The sequence below is a fragment of the Haemorhous mexicanus genome, chromosome 10 (genome assembly GCF_027477595.1).
Source record: "Haemorhous mexicanus isolate bHaeMex1 chromosome 10, bHaeMex1.pri, whole genome shotgun sequence".
Lineage (NCBI taxonomy): Eukaryota > Metazoa > Chordata > Aves > Passeriformes > Fringillidae > Haemorhous > Haemorhous mexicanus.
The window spans coordinates 5,874,736-5,902,530 of NC_082350.1; the positions used below are offsets into that span (position 1 = coordinate 5,874,736).

A 27,795-nucleotide genomic window follows, 5' to 3' on the forward strand; every position below is an offset into this window, starting at 1 on the left:
TCTTACACAGCAGCACATCCAGGCAAGGCATCTTCAGGCTCAAAAAATAAGTCATCACATGGTGCTTGACGAGCTAAACCCCAAGGAGCTGCACAAACTTCAGAAAATCACACAATGGTCTGGGTTGGAAGAGACCTCAAAGACCATCTCATTCCAAACTCTTTCCACAGACAGGGAAAAGTGCCCTGAATTTACCAGAATTTATACAGGGATTCAGAGCAAATTAACACCTGCAAACCACAAAGGACTAACATCAGATGGATTTTTAGCTTTATCTCCACAGAAAGCCAGTTGGTTTTTTAGGATTTTTACCTTGTATCTCCCCAGAAATCCAGTGCAATGGAGTAGAGGGGAGGACATCTGATCACACTGCTGGGCTGGACACCTCAACACCTCACTATCCCACACCACAAATGGAATGTTCTTCCTTTCTGAATTAAAGCAAGCTGCACATCCTTTAACACCTTCAGCTGATTCAAACCCCTCCATCAGACAAGCAGGCACAAAGGAATTGAGGAAAGCTGACAAGTTCATTTGGTTACCATCAAGAAACCACAACTGCTCAGTGCAGTGGCACTGCCAAAGCCACACGGGCTGGGGACACCAGGGGAGGGAAGGGCAGGGAGAAAACTGAAAGGAACAGATGAATGGATAAGGAGGAGGATAAAAAGATAAAACTACTCCAGGAGGCTGCAGGCAGCACAGAAGCAGTTCAAGACATCCTTTAGTTCAAGATATCCTTTCACAGGGGTGACCACCCACAGGCTGTTTTCCAAAGGATCCAGTTTCACACTGCCTGCTCCTGAACAGTTGCATCTGATGCATGCTGTTCACACAGCCTCAGTCCACCTGCTTTTCCAGCCTCCCTTCTCCTTGGTGCTTAATCCCCACTCCAATGCCCTTGGACTCATGTTACAACTCCATTTTCCATGCATGTGCTACATTTTTTCCTCATTGGAAATATATTTGAGAGAGCCCAAGACTGCCAGTTTTATAACCAAGCAGTTGTAAAGCTCAGGCTGTACCCCAAGGCTGAACTGAATACTGGAAAATCAATCAAAGTAGGGAAAACTGAAATTCAGTCTCCTGCAGGTGTCAGTAAAACCCAAATGTTTTCATCCAATCATGTAAAAGCATGGAATGGTTTGGGTGGGAAGGGACCTTAAAGCCCATCCAGTTCCACCCCTGCCATGGGTAAGGACACTTTCCACTAGCCCAGGGTGCTCCAAGCCCTGTCCAGCCTGGAGCACTTCCAGGGATCCAGAGGCAGCACCAGCTTCTCTGGGCAACCTGTGCCAGGGCCTCAGCACCCTCACAAGGAAGAATTTCTTCCCAATATCCCACCTAAGGCAAAATAAAGGTAAAAACTCTCTGGCAGTGGAAAGCCATTCCCTCTTCTCTTGGCATTCCAAGCCCTTAGCCAGGAGCCCCTTTAGGCACTGAAAGGGACTCTAAGGTCTCCCTGGATTCTTCTCCAGTATGAACACCCCCAGCTCTCCCAGCCTGCCTTCCCAGTGAGCCCAAGTCAATTTTTCCTTCAACCCTGACAATCCCTTATTCTGTCTGAATCTTCCCACTCCACACAAATATTCTGGCAAAACCTGAACAACCCTTCCACCTCAGAAACAGCAGAGCACCTGCAACTGCTGCCTTTCTGCAGCACAGCTCTCTCCACAGCCCCACACAGGCAGCATCTGCTACAGCTTGCCACTGAGAGCAGAAGTTGCAGACCACCACAGAGTGCTCATTTTGAGACTGAACTCCCCCTAATCTGAGTAAATATGTCCCAAAACCACACTGGGAAAGCTTGAACATACCTGTCATCCAACTCTATCCTTTTCATGCTGTGGAGGTGCAAGACAGCCAGGATGATTGCCACCAGGAATATCACAGCACAGCACACACCCACACTGATATAGAACACTCGGGTCGAAGTGGTGGGAGCTGCATTTACAGGATCAACTGCAACAGATGTGGAAAGTTACTGAACCCTTCTCAAAAAGGAGAAAAACCAACAAAAAACCCCAAAGAAACATTTGTTAGTTTGTTATGGCAGCACAAGCAGAGGCTCTGGAGGCAGGGAGAGGCAGCAGCCTCAGCCATCCCCAGTGTTCTATAAGGTATCCTGGAGAACAACTGCTCTGGAGGAGACAGTGGGAGGTAGAGAGAGCACTGAGCCCCTCTCAAAAAGTAGAAAAACCAACAAAAAACCCCAAAGAAACATTTGTTAGTTTGTTATGGCAGCACAAGCAGAGGCTCTGGAGGCAGGGAGAGGCAGCAGCCTCAGCCATCCCCAGTGTTCTATAAGGTATCCTGGAGAACAACTGCTCTGGAGGAGACAGTGGGAGGTAGAGAGAGCACTGAGCCCCTCTCAAAAAGTAGAAAAACCAACAAAAAACCCCAAAGAAACATTTGTTAGTTTGTTATGGCAGCACAAGCAGAGGGGCTGGAGGTAGGGAGAGGCAGCAGCCTCAGCCATCCCCAGTGTTCTGTAAGGTATCCTGGAGAACAACTGCTCTGGAGGAGACAGTGGGAGGTAAAGAGAGCACTGAGCACTCTTTCCCACTGCTTTCCAACAGCATTTTGGCAAAAACACTCCCATTTTGGGTATTATGGAGCAACAATCAGCCAATGATATTTCCAGCTAGAAGAGGGGGAAAGGAAACTACCTCATTCTATTCCTTCAATAGTGATAAATTGAAACAGCAAACCAGACAGGTCCTAAGGTCAAGAAAACAGATCAGAGCCATGTACAGAAACCAGAGCCCTTAAGATGTGATACAGAAGTTGTTATAAGACTTGGAATAGGTTTTTTTCCTCTTCACCAGTTAAAACAATAATTATCAAAAACCCACTGCAATACTGGGTATAGTACAGACTACCTGGGGACTGTTTGCATAGGGAAAGCTGTGGAATCAAAGCACATTAAAAGTTTTTCAGGTTTTAAACCCCAAGTTGTACATTCAGGATTACTTACACATAGCCTTGCTGCTGTTTTTATCAGCTGTTGGAGATTTGACTTCTGGTTCAAGCTCTAAAGAGATGAGAGAGAGGGGAAGCCATTAAGTTTGGAGTACACTTATTACAGCAGCCCTTCACATTGTCTCAGGTATGGAAAAAACAGATCTGCTTTTCCAAAGGGAAGAGCTGATTCAAGGACTACACTAATCCCTACATTTCCATTTAAATACCTAACCAGGTAGAATTAAAATCACACTGAAACACATGTCCAGGGAGGAAAAGTTTGAACCCACTGAATGCTTGTAAAACCGTGCAGCTTGTCCAAGGTCCAAAGCAACAGAAGGAAGAGGTGCAGAGAATGCTGAGTGCCTTAGCAAACACAAAGACCTCACAGAATCAGTTCTTACAGGACAGAAAATCATTGCTGGGATGTTCAGTGAAGACTACCCTGATCTTCTGGAGGAAATCCTGGCTCCAGTCTAATGTTGCTCACCCTAGGAAGGGGTCAGAGATGCAACCACAGGCACTGTGCCTTCTCAGCTGATGCCAGTCAGGAGTCAAGAGTTAAAACAGAAGGATGGAAGAGGTGATGTCCATTTAAGTACCCAAAAATATGCAAGTGAAGGCAGGAGGACAACACAGCTCATGTGAGGAGCAGTCCTTTAGAAAGTGGGTAAATCTTCATTAAGCTTACTCTGAGTCTGGTTACCAAGAGGAGCAGTGCAAACCTGGGGAATGCAGGAGATGCCTCCAGATAAACCCCCCTGAGCATCTGCAGACAGCAGAGGGTATCCCAAGGATTTCTGCAGCTGCACAGGCACAGTCCCACTTGCACACCCCCCTTCCTGCTCTCAGTTGTGTCAAACAGTCCACAGCCCCTTCCCACTCCTTGTTAAGCCAGTGCAGCTTAGGAAAAAGTAATCCAAGGGAGTGAAAAATCAGTTTTTCTTTTTTTATCCCTTTTTTGAACTTGAGGAGGAGCTATCAGGAATGCCCTGAGCAAAACAACTAGCAAGTTCCTGCATATTCCTAACTTCTGCATTAAATTCAATCAGAAACCCCCATATGCTCTACACCCATCAACACACACCAAACAAAGCCATCTTTTTGTTTTTATGAACCTGCAGAAATGAGATCTCTGTAAGGAACACTTCTGATGGATCAGGCAGTGGCTCTGTCTCACCCCTCAGTAAACTGTGTGGTGCTTCTGGAAAGCTCCATCACACATCCACAGCTCAGTAAGCTGTGAATGGCTCAGCAGGGCTGACTTCCCCCACTTGGAGTATTTGAAAAAATACCCAGGAAAACATGAAATAAAGGTAAAAGTATCAACGTTATCAGCCAGACCTCCATTTTACTAGAAGCAGATACACCCTTTCAATTAAGAATGGTCTTCCTGAAGAAAGGAACATGAGCATCCCAACGTTATGTGCTACAAGGCATGGTTGACTCTTCCATCCACACCTTCTCCAAGCTCATCCTTTGATATTTATACTAAAGAAAAGTGATAAATCCCTCCTTGGAAAGACAGCTACTGTCCTCAAAAGCTCCAGGTAAGTTGAAACAGGCAGGAGGGGCATACAAAGAGAGAGGTGGCCATCCCTAAATACCACCTAGGAGTGGAACACCACGGGCATTTTTAAGGAGGGCACAGCTCCTGGGATTCTCTAAAATAATCTTCTTCTGATGCCTATGAAAATACTAGAAAATCCTAGGAAAATTCTAGGAAGCAGCAACAGTAAACAGGAACAATCCAACAATAAATTATGCTTGCAGATTCCCAAGTGGTAACACAGAAGAGTCAACTAAGGATTTCCAAAATCTGGATTATCTCCCAAGCTCATTTTGTACTTCACATCCAACAGACTAACACCTCCTACACTCACTAAACAGCAGATTTTATCACAGTTTATAAACTAAGTAGATTTTCTTGGTAATTTTTAGGACAATTTGAATTCTTAGTTTTGAAGGAACTGATTTCTTCTTTCCAAACAGAGAGAAAATGTTTTTTGTTACATATCTGTTAAAAGGTCAGTCAGTGCAGTGGAACTCTTGGGGAAGGCTGGTTAAAGCAGAAGCTGATGAATGAACAAAAGTCCTCATTCCTCTCTGAAAGGCAGGATTTTACCTGGTTTCTTCCAATCCTCCCCAAAATTCACTCTGTGACTCCCATCCTGGATCAAACACCATCCCACTCCCTTTTCCTATCACACTTCAACAGTAAAAACTTTAAAATATCTGAAACTCAATCTCTTACTCTTGTAGCACATTTTCCTCCGTTTGAAATTTAAAACTGTGATGTTTTTTGAGGAATTTATTGTTAAGTTGAGCTGCATCAGGATTGTGACGTCGGAGTCGAGTCTGCCGGTGCAGGAGAGTTCAACACGGAACACTGTGGACACAGCACAGGGGTTACAGGGGAGTGGGACACTCTCAGACTCTGAGATAACATTTAAATAAGGGCATTTTGAGATAATGTTCATGAAGTACATTACAGACATCATAAATTATCACCTTAATAAAGAACTTGATACTAAGAAACGCTGTTTTAGTCTTCACGCCTCACCACTTCAGCTATTAGAGCATTAAAGGACATGGATGTTAAATTCATTTTTGTCAACTTTATGAAGTGTTCACAGATCACTAAAACTGCATTTGTGGCTAAATGACCATTATTCATCCATCAGCTGGATGGGGGTGGGAGAGTTTACCTGAGAGGGTGCGAGGAACTTCTCCTTGTAGAGAAATGTTGGCCTGGGGCAGAGCCATAGCCATGGGATCATGGACCTGAAATCCCAGTTTGTACTCAACCTGTAACAACAGATGGGAGAGAGAAAACACATCCAAAATCTGTCTTGGAGTATAAAGAAATGCAACACCCCTTTTCATAATTCTTCTTGAAAATAAAGACCCATACATTTTTTTCAAGGAGTGCTGGTAATTTTAGGCATCCATATTCCAAGTTTCTTATGTGACATTTTAGTATCAACACTTTTGTGACAGTTCAAATGAAGAAAGCCAAAACAGAAGCTACTCTTCAAATCTTTCCTTAAAATCTGGGGTAGAATTCAGAGTGCTTGTATTAAAAAAAATTCCCCCACAAACTTCACTCAATCATACTTTTAACCTTGTTCAGAGTCAGTTTGTTAAAGCTGCTAGAATTCAAAAAACTCCCCTTCTCACAATCAGTTTAACAAACAAAATTGCTCAGAAATAGTTTATTCAACTATAGTCCAAGATTTTATTTCCACTTAAGAAGCTGACTCTGCAAACATTCATTCAAAAAAAAGTACAGGACCTACTCTAAGTGTTAAGTTCCTCTTGGAAATTCATCCTACCCCTCCACTCTCAGCTGAATTAATTTGTTTGACTTTGTGCCAATAGTTAGTTTTCCCCCCTTTCTAAAACAAGATATGGTTCATTTCTGATATCAATTTATTTTTTAGTCAAGATGCCAAGGGAAGAGACACAACCCCATTTCTGAGCTCCTGCAAATCACACGACACCAGGTTAGAGAGGAAGATGCTGAGGGACGGAATCCCAGGAATGGGAAGCTCTAAAATTCCTCCTCAGAATTCACAGCCAGGCCCAAGGAAAGACAGGGCAGGGCCAGCAGTGCAGGGAGCCTGGGCTGAAGCTGTGACAAGGGAACTCCTCTCAAATGACAAGAGACTGAACTGTCACTGTGCCTGTGGAATGTGGGATCAGGGCTGGCTGCCACTCGACCCAACTCCACTGCAGGCCAAAAGTCACTCCTCTTAACAAGTCACACCCCAAAGGGAAGAACAATGGCAGGAGGAATCTTCAGGACCTGCACTGGTGGAGTTGTTTAATACTGCTGCTCCTGCTGCAGCCTTAAGGGCAGAAGAAGAGGCATCACTCATGTTTAAAAGAACAGAATGAACATCTGGCAGAGACTAAACAGATCACTTCATATATGAAAATAAATTGTTCAGTAACTGGAAATGTTTCAGAATGTAAGAGCATACGCAATCTCTCTGACAGCTGCTGCTGCATGCTCCAGGCAGTGATTAAGTGACATAAAAAGCCCTTCCCATTTCATCAGGGCTCAGTAATAACACACTGGATGCTGCTTTTATAGGCTCTCCTTGTCTCCAAGCATATGTTTCTAGAAATCTCTACAACAATTGCTCTACATATGACTTCCAGAGGCTTCAGTTCATGGCTGCCCTTCTGTGTGTCCAATGCACCAAGGGAAAAGATTCCACAGCCAGTGACTTGGATGCATACATGGACCTTGCCAGGAGCAAGAAGCATAAAATACTTTGAAATAACTGCTTCAACTTTCCAAATTAAGAAGCAGCTTGGATGTATTCCATCTTAACTTATTGCCTGCAGTCACATAAATAAGTATTTTGCACCTTGCATATGCTAATTTTTGCAAAGAAAACAGCCATTAAATGATAGCAGTGGGTATGCACCAAGTAGAACAGCTCGTGTCTCAAGTAGCCAGAGCAGAAGTCATGCCTGCTCACCTTGGATTTGGCATGCCAGGTGAAGTGGAGATTGTTGGTCTCGCTGGGTATCAGGAGATTGAAGGACAAGGCATAGTGATTAACCACATCATTCCTCACATAAGACAGCTCTGCATCCAGACCTGTAAGAAGAAAGAGAAGAGTAAGACAGGGAAGAACAGGACCAAACACATTGGAACAGGCAACTTTCAGGACCAGCAGCTCCACTTAGATCTGCATGTTGAAGCAAACACTTCCTCTAGCCCACAAGTTCCAAGGCAGGTTTGGAGACCAAGGCTCACAGCCAGCAGCTCTCACAGAGTGCTCCAAAGCCTTACAGAGCAATCACTTCAGAGAGGTGCCACAGCCCCAAGGAACAGGTAAAAGCCAGAATGTAATGGAAGGAAACACAACTTTTCACACAAACATCCAGGAGAGTCATTACAGGCTCTCCTGAACATTCCCTGTTCTGCTTCTGGGAATCACAGCTTGTTTTATTTACAATTGTGCTCACTCAAACCAAACTGCTCTGGATTATCAATTGGTTAATCATAGGTAATTCCTTCTGGAATAGCTCATTTCTTGAGCCCAACACCTAGGCAGTATGGAATTAGCTTCAAGGAAATTAGATCACAGAGTCACAGAATGGCTTGGATTTAAAGCCCCTGCCATGGGCAGGGACACCTTCCACCAGCCCAGGTTGCTCCAAGCCCCACCCAGCCTGGCCTGGAACACTTCCAGGGATCCAGGGGCAGCCACAGCTTCTGTGGGCACCCTGTGCCAGGGCCTAACCACCCTCCCAGGGAACACTTTCTTCCTAATATCTAATCTAAATATCTCTTTTATAGTTTAAAGCCATTCCCCCTTGTCCTATCATGGTCTGCTTGTGTAAAAGGTGAGTCCTCCTCATACAGAATGAGATGTGACACTTGTACACCCAGCAATACCAACATTTTTGTGCCAACCCTTTGCTTTCTGAACATCTAAGTACACCTAGAGACCTGAAAGCCCCACAAAACTATTCATGTCAGGGCCCTAAGGTGCATTTCCCTCCGTAAGACACAGCCTGTGATATTACAAACACTGCAGCTGCTGTTGCTTTTTGTGGCACACGATCCAAGGTCCCACTGAACACAGGGCAGGACCCTGCAGCTTGCCCTGAGTGTCAATAGCAATCAGTGGTAGGGCAAGCATTGCTTCTCTGCAGGGGTAAAATTAATCCCAGCTCCACATCCCCAGGACAGAACCACAGTGGATTTGCAGGCAGTACCATGTGGCCCTGTCTCATCCAGCTCATCCTCCAGTGCTCCCAGTTAAATGCTATCAAGGCTCTTGGATATGCCAGGAGAACAATGGGGTAAATCAGACATGGAGTATTCCACACTGAGAGAACAGAGCTCAAACAGTCACTGTCCAAATGGGGATGGAGACAGCAGATTCTGGGATGCCTCCTCATGGTCTTCCAGTACCTAAAAGGGGGCTTTTAAAATACAGGAAGACATTTTTCAAAGTGAGGCAGTGACAGGACAAGGGGGAATGGTTTTAAACTAAAAGAGGAGTGATTTAGATGGGATATTAGGAAAAAATTCTTCCCTGTGAGGGTGGGCAGGCCCTGGCACAGGATGCCCAGAGAAGCTGTGGTTGCTCCAATCCTGGAAGTGTTCCAGGCCAGGCTGGATGGGGCTTGGAGCAACCTGGGATAGTGGAAAGTGTCCTTACCCATGGCAGGGGGTGGAACTGGATGAATTTTTTCCAACCTAAACCATTCTGTGATTCCATGAATTATTATTTTTATAGCTAGAAAGTAAAAAATATTGGAGAGGCTGTGACTTCAAGATGACAGCATTTCAGACATCCTGAAATCATTTCAAGAATACAGGGAATCATGAAAGGCTGGGTTTTCTTAAGAAATTAAGGAAAAATAAATTCAAGCCAACCACTGAACTGTGTAGATAAACTGCATTTGAAGAAAGGGAGTATAAGTTCAAGAGAAGCAATTCCTCCTGTTTAGTGCAAAAACTGGGTACAGATCAGTACAAAGTAACATTCTGTCTTATTTCAGAACTTGATTTATTCCACCTTGTTTCCACAAGTACAAAAACGCAGACAAGATGTTCCTCTTCATTCTTGTTGCTGTTATCCACTTTTATTCCCTGCTGGCTCATCAGGGTCCCAAAACTTAACCAAAACCCCACAGTTTCATCAAAGGTACTGGGGGTGGCGAGGGGGAGAACCCCAAAGACTGGATGCACAAAAGGAATCAAGATCATGGAGTAATCCCAGGGAGAAATGATCTCACATGAGATGTTGAGCAGAAGATGATGCAGGTGCTGCTCTAAGTGTTAACATAAACAGCCTGAGACAGTTCTTCTACACACAGTCCCTATTTCCACTTAAAAATAAATGGGAAATACAAAAACGTATCCACCAGCAAAAGAGGGAGGAGGGGGAAGCCCACATAGCCCCAGAAACAAAACTAAATTTTGAAAACACATAAACCCCTGCCTGGATAATTTTTTACATGTCTACATGTTTACATGTGAAACTCAACTCGAGTAAGCAAACACAGGAGTGTGGAGAAGAGCTCACTACTATCAGATAGTTGGCATTAGATCCAACCAAGATGGGAAGGTTTAAAGGTAGAACTTTCATTCAAATTAACACCATTAAGTACAAATCATTTCTAAAATTGGGGAAACAATGTGAAACAATGCAGTTGGAATAAGGAAGCTGCCTCTGGAATAAAGAAAACCTTCTCTTGTTGATAAATGGTCCCAGCAACCAGAGGTTCACAGAAACATTTCAAAATTTCAGGATGATAATCCTTGATTTAATAGAAACTTTGTAGAGAAACTGGTGATTGTAATCAAATGGGTACACAGCAATAAAATTCATAAGAATAATACAAAATGCAATCCTAACTGAGGCTGTCAAAAGTATCTTGATGTGCAATAAAATCCAAAGGTGTACAAAACCAAGTTACCCTATCAAACCTCCAAGCTTTAATAGTGGTACAACACTGAGTAATTTCCTTTTATAGGACACCAATGTTTTGTGCCTCTACTGCCAGAAAAAACTCCACACTAATAGGAGACACTAATTATATGAACTTCACAAGTAAAATATAAGAGCTGCATGAGCATCAATGTTGTGTTGTATTCAAAATGTTATGCTTCAAGACTGGCACAGAAAAATAATTCCAGAGGTTTTGTACTACAGCTCTGAATTCCTTAAAAAAAAGGCAGAAGACTGTCTGGCTCAGAGTTCTGCTCCCATCAGGGAGCTAAAGAAACTGCCTAGGAAAGGACTCAAACCCAAGGACACAGTGACACTTTACCAGCAGATCCTCTGTGCTTCCTGTGTTCATGGGTCACAAACTTCGGGAAGTTCCTCAAAAAGGCTGGAGTGGGACCTTTCAAAAGGGGCTGGAGTGCCAGGATGAGGGGGAATGGCTTCCCACTGCCAAAGGGCAGGGTTAGATGGAATATTGGGAAGGAATTCCCTGTGAGGGTGGTGGAGCCCTGGCACAGTGTTTTAAGGCCAGGCTGGATGAGGCTTGGAGTACCCTGGGTGCAATGGTGCAATGGTGTCTCTGCCCATGGCAGGGGGTGGGACTGGATGGGCTTTAAGGTCTCTTCCAACCCAAACCTTTCCATGGTTCTGTGATTAAACTCCCAGGCACTATCTCCCAACTGCTTCTCACTAGATAGTTTTTCTCCTAGGAATCTGGGTTAATGTTTTCTCCAAGCCTGGAAACAGATGGATTCACCCTTGGGAAATGTTAGTTTCAATACAGTACAGTAATTTCCCCCTTTAAGCTTATCAACAATTAAAACACTTCCCCTCTAGAACATCTTTTCCCATCAGTGAACTGAGACAAAATTCCTTTTCCCATGCACAGCTAAGAACCAGGGTCCTCCCCAGACAAGCCAGCTCCCATCTCCCCACCTCCAATTCACTACAGGACAGATGTGCTTGCAAACCACCCTTCCATTTCTAATTTTTCATCCCCTCACTACCTCCCCAACTCAATCCTGAATTCCCCAAGCACTCTGTCTGTATAATTTATCTCAATCAGGCCAGCAAAACACACAGAACTTTGCAGCTGAACCTGCCAGTGAGAAAGAGCCCCAGCCAGTGCTGCAGGCAGGCAGCCAGGCAGGCAAGTGTGTTCTGCAGGCACAGGGGAGCCCAGTGCCCATCCTGGGAGCTGCACCACATTCCAGCCCTAGAGGATGGCACTGGGAAGGTACAGCCAGGGCAGGAATCACACAGGGCACTGCAGAGAACAGCAATGAGAGGCCAGAGCCCTGGTTCACTGATGGGGTGTGGGATCTGAGTCTGTGACAGCTGAACTCAGAACTGCTTTAATTCTGCATTTCCCTCTCTTCCTTCAGACTTGCAAACTCACACATGCCTGGCAACATTCCTTATTTAAGCCTTCAGCAAGCCAAGCGCAAGGAGTCAAGCTAGCACTATGCAGGGAGAGAAAAGAAGTGTGGGAACACTCCTCAGTGAGGTAAACTCCCTGGATTAATGAGGATGGCCAGGAGCACCCCACATGGAGGGTGAGACTGCAGCAGCACTAGATGGAGCTTACACTGAAACAGTCCTGTGCCTTCATCAGATGCTGTCAGGTTTTTCCAAAGCATGCTTTGGACTTAGGTAGCTTAGAAAAATGGCATCAAATGAAGCGGGTCACTGCCAATACACAGCCTTAAGCAGCAACCTCAAGGTTTCACTTTTTTAGTGTAAATCTCTTCCAAACTCAGCAGCAGCATAAGAAACACCAGCTGAGGTAGCAGGCTGCAGAGAAAAAGAGAAACAAGTTCTAGTTTCTCAGTTGTTTCAGATTTCAAGAATGCTCAGTGAACTACTAAACCTAACCCTCCTTACTGGTGGAGGGGAGGGAAATGAGAAAAGAGAAAATGTCATTCTGCAAGATGCTGCATTCCTCTGAAGGTGCTCAATTCTTCCTTTGCACTATGTAGGGTAAATCCAAGATGAATTTAATGTTTTATGTCCTAAATAGAATGATAAAAGGAGAAAACAGGTGACTCTAGGAGGAAAACACAGATGCAACAGAAACAGCTACAGGAAATGGGCAGCTCCTCAGTAATTTTCTAGGCAAAGTGGCAAAACATAAAGAAAGGGGTAAGGAGCCCTACGAAGAAATATCACAAAATGCAGAGGAGGAAAAGCAGCTTCTGTTGGTTTAAGCAGAATATTGGTGATCAATTCTGACCAGTTTGAAAAGCTGGGCTGCAGCTTTGCTTTGGCACAGCTCCCTAAACAAGTCCATATGCAGACAAGGCACAGCACAGAAGGATCTGATTTCTCCTTACTTGGACTTGACTAACCTACACCAACACACATGAAATCAGAGCAATGCTCTGCTGGATTTCGAGGCAAAACCACCAACCTTTTACCCAGGCAACCTCTAAATCTCATTATTAACTTCCCCATCTTTGTACCTTGGGCACAGACTTGAAAGAATAAATTAAAGTTGAAGGCAAACAAAAAGGTAAATTTAAGCAGCAGCGCAGAGAAAGTCTGTCATTCTTTGCACTGTTTAACATAACAAAGCATCTGAAGAAGCTCAGAAAGGAAGGGGAGAGGCCAACTTTCATTCCTAGATGCCAAGGATGCTGGCCAACCCTTGTGTTCATGACAAAATTGAATCATGTCAGTCTAGCAGCCTGACAAAACACTTCTTTTCAAATGCCCCTGTGCAAATGCAGTCTAGCTTCAACTTTTTTTTCTTTTTTTTCTTTTTTTTTTCATTTTAAGCACAATATACAAAAGGAACTTGCCTCTGCCACCATGGGAAAATTAGGTTTTATTTTTATGAAGAAAATATATCCTGCAACATGCACCAGTACTTACATGTTCTTCCTAAAGATGACAGCAGTGTTTAGGGGTCTCTTACCTGGGGTTGCACTTTGTTACTAAATCACTCAAAATCTCCATAACATAATTCTGGCAGATTTGTCTTAAATGAGGAGACACAAAATGAGTGTGCAATACAAGAGCTTCCTGAGTGTGCAATGCAAGAGTTTCCTATTATTTTTGCTGCTTTACAAAAAGCAGCATTTCATTAAAAGCAGTCTGGTAACAATAGCTGACAATTATCTGTCCAGTGGCTCTCCAGCAGAGAAATGACTGAAATCGGGAGTTATTTTTTTAATGCTCTAGTCTGTAATTTAAAAGAGTTTCTTCATCAGCAGCTGAGAAATCTCTGCAGTGTGACATCAAACTACCACAGCCCACCCAGAGCAGAGCCACTCCTGATCCTGACTCACAGCCACTGAAACCAATTAAAGGCAAGATTTACCCAGTTCAGTGAGTTACCATCTTTATATAAATATTTTATTTGTTCTATTATGTACTCCAGAGAATGAGGCCTCTGCTCCTGAGCTGCTCATCTGGGTCAGTCCTCTGGCCACAGCAGAAGTTTCCACGCCAGGATGAACACTCATGTGAGAGAGTACAAACCCCAAGGTTCAACACCCCTCCAACCCCACTCCCCTCCCAAGCCTGCTCATCCCACTCCATAAACACACTGGATTCTCCCATCACTGGACCAGTACTTACCTTGCTGAAAAAGACAGCTTCTTTTTACTTCAATTTTCCTTTAATTTAAAGTGCACCCTAAGTCTGAAACACTGACTTTAAATGCTAAACTTTTCTGGTTTTGCAGCATGTTCTGCAAATGTCCACTGGAAAATACAGCCCAAACACAAGGAAATGTGACTGCAGAACTAAAAATCAGCTCTTGACTACTGAAACTTCCCTTTTTTTTTTTTTTTTTTTTTTTACAGGGTTGAAAGAACACGTTCCCAGAACAAGCTTTATTAGTTTGAATGTACTTAATTAATTCAACAATCAGCTTTGCCCAGGGCTGAAACTACAGCTGGGAGTTCAAAGATACAAGGAAAAAAATGCAAACTGATCCACATGGATCGATGTAGTTTAGAAAATAGCAAACTACTGGAAATGCAATACTAATCCTCTGAAAATATTGACACACAAAAAACTACTTACATCATATTTGTGCATATCCAGTGTATACAATCATAAAGTAACTGACCACAGCCTTCCACCTGCATTTTTACTTAAGATTTCCACAAAGCTACAGTCTGTCAGAGTTGCTGGTCAGGATTTTGGGCTGAAATATTTGTTTTTAAACACCTTACAGGTTGGGAGTATGTGGAAAAGATGACTGATGAAAAATAAAACAGGGCAAAACCAAGGTAAACCTTCAGCAACATGGAGATGATGAAGCAGCAGCATTTCAGTCTCCTAACACAGGCACCAGGGACTGTCAAAGGATGGTGATCAGTGTCAAGCCAAAAGACAAAGCTGCAGCACAAACCCAGCAATGCTCACACCTCTGCAAGCTCACCCAACTCCAAGGAGCAGCAGCAGAGGAAACGTGGGCTGTGGTTATTTGTTACCTGGGCAGAGTTAACTTCTCATGAGCTGACGGGGGAATACTCGTGCAAGGCATTCAATTTGAGGAAATACCCAACATAACTTCAAGGCAATTAATGCACCCTTGAAAACTGACCAAGACTCCCCAGCAGGAAATCTTAGCAGGAAGCTTCCCAACATCCAGCAAATGGGAAAAAAACTCTTAGCTGAGGGCTCTCATTAAGTCCTTGTGAATCTTCACAGGCAGTTCACCCCCAATTCACCTCACTGATACTGTTAAATACAATTTGCAAATTCAACACCCCAGGCAAATGTGTTTTTTTTTTTTTCCACTGAAAGGCCTTTTGGAAAGTCAGAGGGAGGACTTCACTTCCACAGGAAGAAGCTCCCCTCGGAGATGGCACCTGCTGAAGTACAATCAATATTTAACTCGATCCATACTAAATAGAAGATATTTATTGTTCCAATGACCCACCTGCTCACCCTTTGTCTCTGAACAGCAAAAACCACATTTCAACCACCTGCTTGCTCTTCTCTCCTTCACCTACAGAAAAAAAAATCTCCACTTTTCTGCTAGGTAGGATATAAAGATCCCTGTAGAAATAGTTAAATGACCCTTCTTAATTGGGGGGGGAACCCAAACCAAAACCATATATCTCACCTCAGAGCAAAATGCAAGTCGACTCTGCTCCTGAGAACATCTTTCTAAATGAAATTTGGCCATTGCAAGAATTAAAAGAAAACCTAGAAAACTCACCAAAACAGCAGCTACACTGCTGTTAACAGGCAGGATGGTGCACATGAGTTACCTGAAGCACCAATTCCAAAGGAAAAATGCAGCAGAGATGAACAGATGGATACTTGAAGGCAGAAGAAAATTAGTGGCAAGGACTTACACACAGGGAAAGGGCAAATGGGACAAGTGGGAATAGGAATTGCACAGGTACAGGGCAGGAAGCAACTGAAAGGAAACTCAGTAATACAAAAAATAAATCTAACTTCAGGGGAAAATATGAAAGAACTTTATTCTTAGGTGTACTTATGAAATAAAAATTAAACTTAGCAGCTATGGCAAATCTCGTAATTACTGTAATACGAAGTTTGATGCTCCTTTTGAATTAGAATGAAATCAAACACTGAGAATAGAAAAAAAGGTTCCCTCCTCATGAACTGCAGTTGCCAAGACCATAGCCCTCAAAATAAAACTTCTGATCAAATGCTCAGTAGTGCCCCAAAGCTTTGGAAGGGAGTGGCTGTCACCTTCCCAGCTAAAACACCACCACCTCACAGAGGTATGCTGGTGTTATTTGAGCTTGTGAATAACATGTGTTTGTGGTGTTTCAGTGTCACCTACCCAGAGAAATTGTGCCATTTTATTTTTATTTTGTTTAGTTACAGCAATGCTCCCACACTGATTTAGTTATCCCTGTAGACAAGACCCTAAGTCACCTCAGGAACAGTGTCTGGGACAGTGCCATGGCTAGTCCAGTAATGAGCACCTGGCAAAGTACAAATAAATTTAATGTCAATTAGGAAGCACAGACACAGCCTCTCCCTCAGTGCATCATGTGGGAAATGGATTTATAGAAAATTTTTAAAGTTTGATAGAAGGTTCATAGAGTGTGTATTTGTATGTAAATTTTGAGATAAGAAATGTTTATTTAGAAATGTTATGGAATAGGACAGATATTGTTGAGAGAGAAATAGAATTAGAAATAAGTTTTAAAAGGTGGTTTTGTAAAAAAGATTAGATATTTTAGAGAAATAGAACTATGAAAGCTTTTGTAGTAGGACGTATGAGAGGAAATTTTAGATGATTGATTTTAAGGTATTTGTGGTATAGTGTGGTAAAAGTTGATAGGTTAAGAAATGTTTACAGTGTATTGTAATTAAGAAATAGTTGGTTTTTGATTGTAATGGTGTGAATTATAACATTTGTATTGTTATACTTTTCATATGAGACTGAAAATGGAATAAAAGTTCTTAAAACATGAAAAAACACCCACTTCAGATCCCTCAGCCTTTAAGTCTGTACTCCTAGTTCTGTGCCCGAAGGGATTGCTGAAGGGATGATGGACTGTCCACATCTTTTGAGATGTTTTGAACACTCTCATCAGTGACACAGATTGTTTAACACAAAACCAAGCTCTAAGCAAACCAAGACAGGCCTGTTCACTCCTGTGGCCATCTCTAAACCTACAGAGCTTAGTATTTTTTTTTTTTTTGTTATTAGGAATTACTCTGCAAGGCCATCAACTTATTTCATCAAGGCCCAACCAGATTGGAGAGGATAACCATCATTAGTTTATTAGTCTGCTCTAGATTCCCAAGCCACAGCTCCCATGCCTGTGCTCCTGCTCTGCTCTTTCCCAAGCAGCGTGCTGAAATCAATATACTGGTTAATTTAATTACAGCTATTCAACACCCAGTAAGTGGCAGGGAAATTCTAAAGCATCACATTAGTTTCATGCTGTTGCTTCTGCTCCCAGCTCTCTGGAGCAGTCAGTGCAAATATGTGAGTTATCCGCTTGAAAGAAGGACAAAGGCAGCGATGGAAGAGGAATAATGCCTTTGAAGCCTCTGCCATCGAGCCCTTTGTGCCACCACAAGGCATTTGCAGAGAGTGTTAGCATTCATCCCGACATGGGAGCTGCTGGTGCTGCTGCCATTCTGGGGGAAAAGGGAAAAGAGCTCAATTCACCAGGCACAACTCATTCAATGCACTTCAGCCTGTACTCCCTGCTCTCATGGCTGAGACCTCGAGTACGATTCAATCCTGCACACTAAAGTACAGAGGAGTAACTCTGACTCCACTGCAAGGAAAGCAGGAGCCTCCACGATATTCCAGTCTGGACAGTTTCAGGTACGAATTAGTCATCAAGTCATTTCACTAGAGCTCAGCACAACCGTGAATCAACACATTTGGAATTTGTCTCATTAATTCAGCTTTTCCAGTATCCAAACACAACTGTGAATAGCAGAAGGGGAGGAGAAAAAACACAAGGCTTCGTCCTTTAAAATACCCAGAGTGTACAGTACAGCTGCCTCCCCAGCTCCCACTCTCAGGAAAACACCACCCTGGGATTTTCTGTGCCTGTGAACATGATCCCTATCTCCTTTATTTCCCTCTGCGCAGGTGGTGTTTAGGAGCAGTTTCGGTCCCTGCCTTCCTCTCAGTATCCTGAGCCTTTCTTGCTGGCTTTTCTCATGCATGCAGGGAGCTGTGCCTCCATTTCCTCTCTTTCGTTTCCATTCTGTCTGTGCACTGGAGGGAGAAAGAGACCGAACAATCAGCAGTGATAAATAGGATGCTGCCAAACAGAATGCAGGTGTAAAGTCACAGGAGTGAGGAATGCAGCTTCGGGAATTTTTCCCCTCACCACCACCAGGACAGCTTTCAGAGGTCAGGTTTCTTCCAAGTCCCCGACACACAAATATTACAAGAGCCACAAACATTTATCACTAGACAGACCTTGGCCTCTGGGGAGCTGAAATGGCTGTTTTCCTCCCAGGCCTGAGCACAGAGCTGCACCAGACAGCCCAGCTGCGCTCCACCCTCACAGTCCCCCCTGAACACTGATTTCCAGAAAGAAACAGCCTTCTCCAGGCAGGATTCAGACAGAGCCCCCAGCACTGGAAATCCCAACACATCAGCTGATGTGGTAAAGCAGGATTCAGAAATCAACCACCCACCTCAGCAATGCTGAGCAAATCAACACACACAAGGCCTGAAGTTTATTTCAGACTTCCACCTTAGCGGCATCACAGAATATGGTTTCAAAGCAATCCTAATCCAGGCCAGAGGCTGCCTCCTTTAGGAGGAAGGCCTTCCACTGGCTATTTCAAGCTTCTAGAAGCTTATTCTTCTGCAGGTGTGCAAGAATTACCAATACTGCAGTGGATTCTACAATTTCACACATCCCCAAAGAAATGGCACTGTTATTAGAAGTGTGCAAGCTAAAGGGGAGGTAACAGAATGGAAAGGGACAGAGGAGCCCCAACTGCAGCTGGTTCACAGAAGCCTCATTATGGACATGAACCATGGCACTGGGTCAATCAGATCATCAGACACCCAGGCACAATGGGAGGCTCCAGAAGGAACACAGGTAAATCAGACAGACACCCAGGCACAATGGGAGGCTCCAGAAGGAACACAGGTAAATCAGACAGACACCCAGGCACAATGGCGGGCTCCAGAAGGAACACAGGTAAATCAGACAGACACCCAGGCACAATGGCGGGCTCCAGAAGGAACACAGGCTGCTGCAGGGAACTTGTCACAACCTGCTGCTACTACAAAGCCCTGAATATCTGCCTGTCCCCAGCCCCACAGCTCCAGAGCAGGCTGGGTAATGCCTCTCCACAATCCCAAACCCACCAGCTACTGCCCACCCATCACAGACTGTCAGTGGGTTAAAGGGCTTTATAGAGCAAAATAACAGAATTATTATCCTAAAAACAGCACCTGCACTTCACTGGATATATCAGAACATTTTCAGCAGTTCAGTTTTGTTTCAGTGTGTGGTGTCTGCCAGGATCAGAAGTACACTTTCCATCCAGGTGTGCACCTATGTAAATCTTCCCTTTCTACTGGTGCCATGAAGTGGGATTTTGTACTCCTGCAAAGACAGGCATGTGGAACACTGAAAAAGTACAGCCTGCAAAAAGCTTCTCTTCTTCAAAGCCAAGCACTTAAATGCTACGAAATGAAGATTTCAGAACTCATATAAAAGAGAACCTGACCTTGAACTGTAACTCTTGTTACCACACACACATTGGGTTCTACACCCTGGGGTACTCAAACATCTGCTCCTTGGGGGACATCTCCTTCATCCTGCTGCAACTTTAGAGGCTCTTGGCTGCATTTTTTCCAGTACCTATGAGTTCCCCAACTCCCATGGAAAATTATCTTGGGTGCTGCTAACAACCCTCACAGAGAGCACGGCACTGGCTGGCTGGTGGTGCTTCAGGCTGTGATTCTGTCCAAGGCAGGCTGAGTGGGATTTTAACAAGGCCCTGAAGCTTTTCAAGAATCACAAAGAATACACACTTTCAGCTCCCTTTCATAACAATCAGGCAACAAAGGAACAAGAGGATTTCTAGCCACTATAGGTGCTGTGCAAGTACCATAAAGCACTTTTGATGGGAACTCCTGTCGGTGGCCAACTCCCCAAAACAGTGACATCAACAAAGATGTTTCACAGTATAAAATGAAGACAATTAACATCATCTGCTGCAATAAGATGATGTTTAGACTCCATTTCTAACATATAAAATTGCACTTGGCCTCTACTTTCCCAGGGCTCTGCTCAGCCCTGGTGAAGGCACACCTGGAGCAATGGGCTTCCCAACAGAAGAGCAACAGAGCTACAAGAGAGGGTTCAGTGAAGGTCCACAAAGAGAATTAAAGGAACTGCAACACCTCTACTGTGAGAAGACACTGAGAAAGCTGGAGCTGTTCAGCTTGGAGGGGAGCTGGCTCAGGGGGATCTCATCAATGTATATAAATATCCAAAGGGGTGTGCAGAGAGAATGGAAGCAGGTTCTTCCCACCAGTGCCCAGTGGGAAGATCCAAAAATCAGGCACAAACTGAAACACAGGAAGGTCGGCCTGAGCAGCAAGAAAAATTCATACAGAGAGGGTGACTGAGCACTGGCACAGGCTGCCCAGAAAAGTGGTGAAGTCTCCATCCTCTGAGACGTTCAAAAGCTCCTGGATGTGGCACTGGACAAGCAGCTCTGGGTGGCCCAGCTTGGGTAAGGGGTGGGACCAGATGACCTCCAGAGGTCCCTGCCAACCTCAACCACCCTGTGAGTCACCACCTCAATTTACAAACCAAACAAACAACCCTCTGCTGTAACAGATTTTGCATCGATGTTGCATCTTGCAGCCAGACAACTCATTTTAGTAAACTGCACAACGGCTTTTAATGAAATTCTAGAACACATAAGTACAAGTCACATAAGTGAAATTAATTTAACTCTTTAATTGAGTGAGTGCAAATATAAAACTAACAACAGACAGCATTCAGTGATTGCTCAGAAGAAACTAGGCTAGAGAACACTACATTTGGAAACTCAATGTAAACACTGCAGGACTTCTGACTTTAAAATTCCCCTGCAATTCTAATTTAGCCCCCCATATACATGCATTATGATAGCCCTTAGTTACACAATAATGTGGTGGTATTTCCCCCCACATAGGACTAAAGTCTCAGTTAACATCCAGACCAGACTCCTAAAAAGATCCAGAGCCATGTGACAGGAGGGCTATCCACAAGACCAATTTCACAGCTGAAAGGCACGTAGTCTCCAAAAAAAAACCCTGCAGGGACAGAAAGGGTTGTCCTCACTGCTTAAGCACCTTATAGCTGCCATGAATGCTGCAAAAGAACAGCATGCAATGCCAGGAGAAGTGCTTAAGCCAAGTTTTCACAGGCAGCTATTGATTCTGGTCCTCAGAATCAGAGGGTAGAACCTGTGAGGCTGAGCTCAGAACTGCTGGGAACTCACAATCAAGGTCTAAGAGATGCACCAGGAATGTACAAAATGCCAAATAACACCATGTTCTGAAACAGACGAGATCCAATCCTTAATTATTAAAGTGAGCTATCTAATAATGAGCATTTTCTACCTTATTCTCTAAACCTTAGATTGGTACCTGCAAAACAGGGATATACCAGCCTTCACATCCCAGGATCCTGTGAAAAGCAGGACAATGGAGCATTTCAACACGAGGCATACACCACATTCTGACTTCATGGGAAAACTGCAATGAAAGTCACTAAATCAAATAGAGACCTCCTACTGAGTAACTCATCACTAACTCCACACCACCTGCATGCTCAGCACCACAGGGTGGTCACTGGAAAAAGGAATAGGATCAGGTGGTGCTCTCACACCTGTTCAGTCACTACATAAAACAAACAAAACTTTCTTCGGGTCTGAGCACAGGCCCAAAAAAGGTTCTCCAGATGAACCAGCTCTAAAAAGCTACAGATGATGGTGCCAAGAGAGTTCACAGACACCCCTAACATTATTGTGGTGCTCTGGATGTCTCTCCCCAAGAAGCAGCACTTCCCTTCCTCCTCCCCAACTCCCCCTCACCCAGTACCTCATCACCGCTCTCACCCTGACACCTCTGCCTCCTGCTGCCATCACTGGAGTCATCTCAGCCAAGTCCCCTCAGCTAACTCCTTCCTACTCCATTCCCTCTAGTGCCGAATCCTGCCTGCTGTAAGTGGAATCTGACACATTCAACTATGTGAAAACCACAGATTATTTTTCCCAAAGGCTTGTAGTCTGGATGGCTGGGAATATTTTCCACGGGAATGGCAAGAGATACTTCTGACAGAGACACCTTATGCCTGCCATATAGCAAGTCCTGCTTTCAGACCCTGAGAACTCCACAGTATTTCGAAAAAAAAATCTACCTCACACAACAAGATGAGCCAGTTTCCTCTAGTTTTCTTGTACATAAAGTCCTGAAGACTACAAAACAATTCCTCCTAAGGCAGACACATGGTCAGAATTCCACAGCCCGACGGTGGAAATCTGGCGTGAGCACAGAGAAAGGAGCAGGCAGTTTTCACTGTAAATCACTGTATCTGTCCTTCCTCTGCACCACAAAGAACAGCAGCCACAAATAATCTGCAACAAGTTCCTATTTCACTTCCAAGAGCCACAGCCTGATTATAACAACCCATGGTTCTGCAAGACACTGAACCCCGGGTTTGGGGAAAGCAGCAGCACCAGACACTCCACTGAACCGTGGCAGCCTGGCTGATGGAGAGACCACATGGGGATATGGCCCCACAGAGTTTCCACCAGACCCTGGGATGCTCCAGCTCTGCATTGCTGTCTGTGACTGATTCAGCAGCCACATGTGTGCTTATATTTATTCCTAATCAAATTTGTCACCTAAAGATGTATAGGGGGGATATTTAGAAGCATGAAAACAGCACGGGCTGTAGTAACTGTAGTAATTCCATGTAACATTTGCGTTTATGAGCAGAAAATCTGAGAGTTTCTGTTCAGCCACAGCAAGACAGTAGCAGACACGAAGTTGTTTAGAGACAAAAGGTGAAAGAATCCAGTTTCTATTAGCAGCTTCACTGAACTTAACACTTCACTTCACAAGCAACCTCATTTTCCTATCCCCCGTGACTGACTATCCCAGCATCTGCTGACCCACAGCTTTTCTCAGGAGAGCTCCAGAAGCTGAACCCCCTCACTGCTCTTTTCAAGTTCACACATCAGTATGAGACCTTAAACCATGAACTTGATTGTATATAAATCCCAATCAGATACTACTAAATGGAACATATGAAAAGCTGGGTTTGTTTTCAGAATACTGAACACCTGGAACAAAACTGTCTGTCCCTCTGGATTTTTTTTTCTGCCAAAAAAATACATGAAGTTATTGATAAATTGGCCTGTGTCTAAATGCCTCCTTAAACTACATCTCACCTACAGCCAACAGCACGTGTAGAGATACCCCTAAAATTAAATCTGCTTATGCCAACAACACCATTGTGTCGTGAAAGTTTAGTTTGCAACAGATTTCCAGTGATCTGAACCCCACTAACTGAAGGAAGTCCCAGTTTACCTCCACATTAGATTCCAATTTACCCAAGTCTCTGGGGTCACAGAGGCAGAACAGATCATTCACGTCAGATACTAAAAGTGATATAAACCAGCTACAGACAGCTGAATAGTAAGTGCAAGCGCCTTCAGCCATGTAGTAAAAGACACCCATAAGGGAAGCTAAAGGAAGAAATTCAGCTTAAAAAATAGTAACAGCACATCTTGCCTCCTCAGTTGCTACCTCATGATGAATAATTATGCCAGTGGGCCACAGAAGCCTGAACAAATCCAACTAACAGATTTCAGACGCTAGACAGGGGAAAGCTCAAACCTTACCATTCAGTACTCCCAAGATTAACTACTTATTTAGAATCCCAGCTCAGCAGCAAGCCAGACATTTTACCCTCTCTCTGTACCAGAGCACCTGGCAGCAAGCACGTGCCACATACAAATGACAACAGCAGGACATGATCACCAGGGCAAACCATGAGGGAAAAATGTTTACAGTGTTCTTCAGTCCCCAGATCCCCTGACTTGGGTCAGCAGTGTGTTCACAGAGTGCAAATTAACTGAAGATATTTTTATTTTGTCCATTTGACGCAAATAAAATCTTGCACTGCCAGTTTTCCAGCTTGCAGAGATGCAGAGCACTTGGGAAAAACAAATCACTGGGGACACCAACAGATTTGTTTTGAAACTCCAGCCACCAACTCTAAACAAGAGCCTATGGAAGGCAAAGCCTACAGAAAACAAATCTTTGTTTAAGTCAGACTCTCCAAGCACAGAACTCCTGTGAAAGCCTTCCACAGTGAGCCAGATGGGGGACTTCAGGAACTGCCTCCAAGTCCTTGCGCAGCAATTGTCAGCCTGCCTAGAAATTAAGATTCCTTTCACACACACACACCCAATTATTGCCAGGTCTCCTCTCTGCCCTCTGCATGTCGCTTGCCTGGCTAATTAAATCATGGGCCTGAGCTCACCTCTTCCAGGGCTTACCCTGCTCCCACAGGACACCATCCCCAGTTGCTCCAATCTGGGGAGCCCCTCCACCATAAGGGTGAAGCCTTTTCTTCCCCTAACTGCACACACACAAAACGGCACAGAGACCCCTTTGACTCGTCTATTCTCACCATGATCCCAGTCCTACAAAACCCACAGATCCCTGGGATCACCCATCCCCACCCCAGTCCTATAGTTCTCCATCCCCTCCTGAGCTCCAGGTCCTTCATCCACACTCACAACCCTTTCCATCCTCCTCTGCACCCCCAAATCTTCATCCCACAGACATCTCCCGTCTCCTGGACGCCCCAGCAAAGCCCTGGTCCTGCTGACACCCACCATTCCCACCCCAGTGCCTCAGCCCCCCACCCTCCCGAGCCCCAGGTCCTCCATCCCGCTCACAGCCACTCCCACAGAACCCACACAAATCTCTGGATTCACCTATTCCCATCGCAGACCCCCATTCTCTCATAACCCGGAATTCCTTCATACCCACTCACAGCCTCTCCACCCTCCCCAGCATCCGAGATCTGTTTCCCTCCCAACATTCCCATAGACACCCCAATTCCCTCCTGGACCCCACAGCCACCTCCGGTCCTGCTAACGCCCATCATTCCCAGCCCAGTCCCACAGCTCCCCACCCTTTTCCAGCCCCCTCAAACTTCCACCCCGGCCGGCAGAACTCCCCTCACCCCTTCTGAGCGGCCGGACTCCCCCCGCACCAGCCCCGGGCCCCGTGCCGCCCCGGGGCGCACTCACCGATCAGCTGCCGCACCTCCTCCTCGCTCAGGTAGATGCTGAGGCTGGGCCCGGGGCCGCTGGGGGGCCAGTCCGGGGCATGCGGGCCGGGGCCGGGCTGGCCCTGGACGCCGGCGGGCAGCACCAGCAGCAGCAGCAGCAGCGGCGGCGGCAGGAGGCGGAGGAGATGGCGGCGCGGGCCCCGCACCCGCCGGCCCCGCCGCGGCCCCGCGCCCGCCTCCTCCGCCGCCTCACGGGGCCGGGCCCGCCGCCCCCCGCCGGGCTCCCGGCGCCGCGGCACCATCGCTCCGCGGGGACGGAGGGACGGACGCAGGGCCGGGGGGAAGCGGGCGGGACCCCCCGCCCCGCCGGACCCTCGCACGGCGCGGCCGCCGCCAGGCCCCGCCCCGCGCACGCGCCGCTCCCGCCGCCGCGGGCGGCCCCTCAGCGCGGGCGGGAGGGGCGGGATCCCCCTCACGGCTCTTCCCGCCTCTTCCCGCATCCCGCCCGGCGCCGGGAGGAAGAGGAGGAGGGAGAGAGCATCTCCGCTCTCTGCGTAGTGCCGGTCACAGAACGACAAAATCACTGAGGTCGGAGAATACTTCGAAGACCATCCGGTCCAAGCTGTGACCGATTGCCGCCTTGTCACCGAGCCCAGGGCACTCAGTGCTATGTCCAGGCCTTCCTTGGACACCTCCAGGGATGGGGGCTCCAAACCTCCTTAGGCAGCCCCTGCTTATTCCTGACCACCCTTTCCATGATGAATATGAATTTGCCCAATATGAATCTGCCCTGGCACAGCTTGAGACTGTTCCTTCTCTGTGGCATTCACATTCTCTGGAAAAATCCCTTCACCCAGGAATTTTCTCCTGGGAAGTTGAGAAGCCTCAGAGAAAAGGAAAACAACTCCTATCTCATTTGTTTCTCCTGTGTTTTGCCCCTTTGGAATGTGTTTGGAGATTGTTTACCCACAGGTGATTGTTTCATTGGATTTGTGAGTTGTTTTCACTCATTGGCCAATTGGGGCCAAGCTGTGTCAGGACTCTGGAGAGAGTCAGGAGTTTTCATTATTATCTTTTTAGCATTCTCTAGGTATCCTTTCTGTATTCTTTAGTATAGTTTAGTATAGTATTCTTTAATATAATATAGTATCATAAAATAATAAATTAGCCATCTGAGAACATGGAGTCAGATTCATCGTTCCTCCCTTCATCGGAGCACCCTGCAAATACAATACTTCTCATCCTGTCCCTGTTCCCTGGGAGCAGAGTCTGACCCCCACCTGGCTGTCCCCTCCTGTCAGGGAGTTGTGCAGAGCCACAAGGTCCACCCTGAGCCTCCTTTTCTCCAGGCTGAGCCCCTTTCCCAGCTCCTGGTGCTCCAGCCCCTTCCCCATCTCCGTTTCCTTCCCGGGACACGCTCCAGCCCCACCATGTCCCTCTTGTCACGAGGGCCAGAACTGGACATAGCACTTGAGGGCCCTCACAGTGCCCAGTCATTGTCACTGCCCTGGTCCTGCTGGACCCATTGGCCTCTTGCCCACATGGGCACACCTGGGCTCGTGTTCAGCCACTGTTGACCAGCATCTCCAAAGCCTTGGCCAGGTCCTTTATGGCATCTGACCCCAATCCCTCATCAGTGGGATCCACCCACTGAATCACTTCATGCTCATCCTGAGACCCTGCACATCCCCATGCTCCCACTTAGTTGTGGCTAACTCCATCCTAAATCCTTCCAGCCCCCATTCAGGATGGGCCAGGGGGTCATGGCCAAAACTGGAAATGCTCTGCCAAAATATCCCTGAAAAAAGATAATCCCAGAGTGACAGACTGTGGGATGCCTGGTGCCCACCAAAGCTGCTCCATCAGCTGGACAGGGGAGAGAAAATATAATGCTCCTAAGCTGAGATAGAAACAGGAAGAGACCACTCAGCAATTACTGTCATGGGCAAAACAGGAGGGAAGTTGGAGGAAATTTATGGAATTTATTACCAGATTTGTAGGATAATGAGAAGCCTGTTTTGGAGCAGGCCGACATCAGCTCCATAAGACACAGGGGAAGCCTTCTGGCAGCTTCTCAAAGAAACCACTCCTATCGCTCCCCCACCACCCAAAACCCAACACACTGCCCAGAAGCTTTCCCAACTGGAAATACTGCTGGAATACCAGTGTTTTAGTTTAAGAGAATTTCCTTTTTTGGTAATTTTTTTAAAACAAGAAATTGAAGTTTTTTTTAAATGCACTGTTTATAAGTATAAAAAACATACTGATGTTATATTTAATGTTTTAATCTGCTTTTTTATCTTACAGTCCTTTCAGAGCTAAGAAGCAGCAGCATTTCATTTCACTGTAACAAAGGGCCTTTGGCCCACAGAGGATGGGGATTTCAGCTCCAGCCAAGCCGTTGCTGCCTGTAATGATCCTGAAGTAAAACCCAAACTGTAAACACATCTCCTGTTCTGTTACAGTATGGAATGCCAGCAGCAGGGCTGCTTGACAGCTGATATATTTTAAAAGAATGCAATAATAATCAAGTCCAACGATGCAAACAACATTAAATTCCAGTGTGAGGCTTTGAATTTCCTATACAAACATTCCTGACC

The 27,795-nt window shown here is 45.5% G+C and overlaps 1 protein-coding gene and 1 long non-coding RNA gene across 3 annotated transcripts in view; both read right to left on the reverse strand.

Moving 5' to 3' along the window:
• The window catches only part of RYK (receptor like tyrosine kinase), a 55,261-nt gene extending 29,698 nt beyond the window's left edge, over positions 1-25,563 (reverse strand). Inside the window, exons 1-6 of one of the 2 annotated variants that reach the window (XM_059855092.1) lie at positions 25,215-25,563; positions 7,458-7,579; positions 5,673-5,772; positions 5,219-5,353; positions 2,978-3,034; positions 1,818-1,962 (exon numbers count right to left, since the gene is read on the reverse strand). In XM_059855092.1, the coding sequence (XP_059711075.1) occupies positions 1,818-1,962; positions 2,978-3,034; positions 5,219-5,353; positions 5,673-5,772; positions 7,458-7,579; positions 25,215-25,497 (842 nt within the window). In that variant the 5' untranslated portion in view covers positions 25,498-25,563. The remainder of the gene's footprint in view (positions 1-1,817; positions 1,963-2,977; positions 3,035-5,218; positions 5,354-5,672; positions 5,773-7,457; positions 7,580-25,214) is intronic. The other variant, XM_059855093.1, reaches the window with a different exon arrangement.
• On the reverse strand, positions 16,510-20,125 carry LOC132331589 (uncharacterized). The gene is made up of 2 exons (XR_009487638.1): positions 19,336-20,125; positions 16,510-18,135 (listed from the first exon to the last, which is right to left on the reverse strand). It is a non-coding gene; the product is annotated as an uncharacterized LOC132331589 (long non-coding RNA).
• Positions 25,564-27,795: the final 2,232 nt, after the last annotated feature.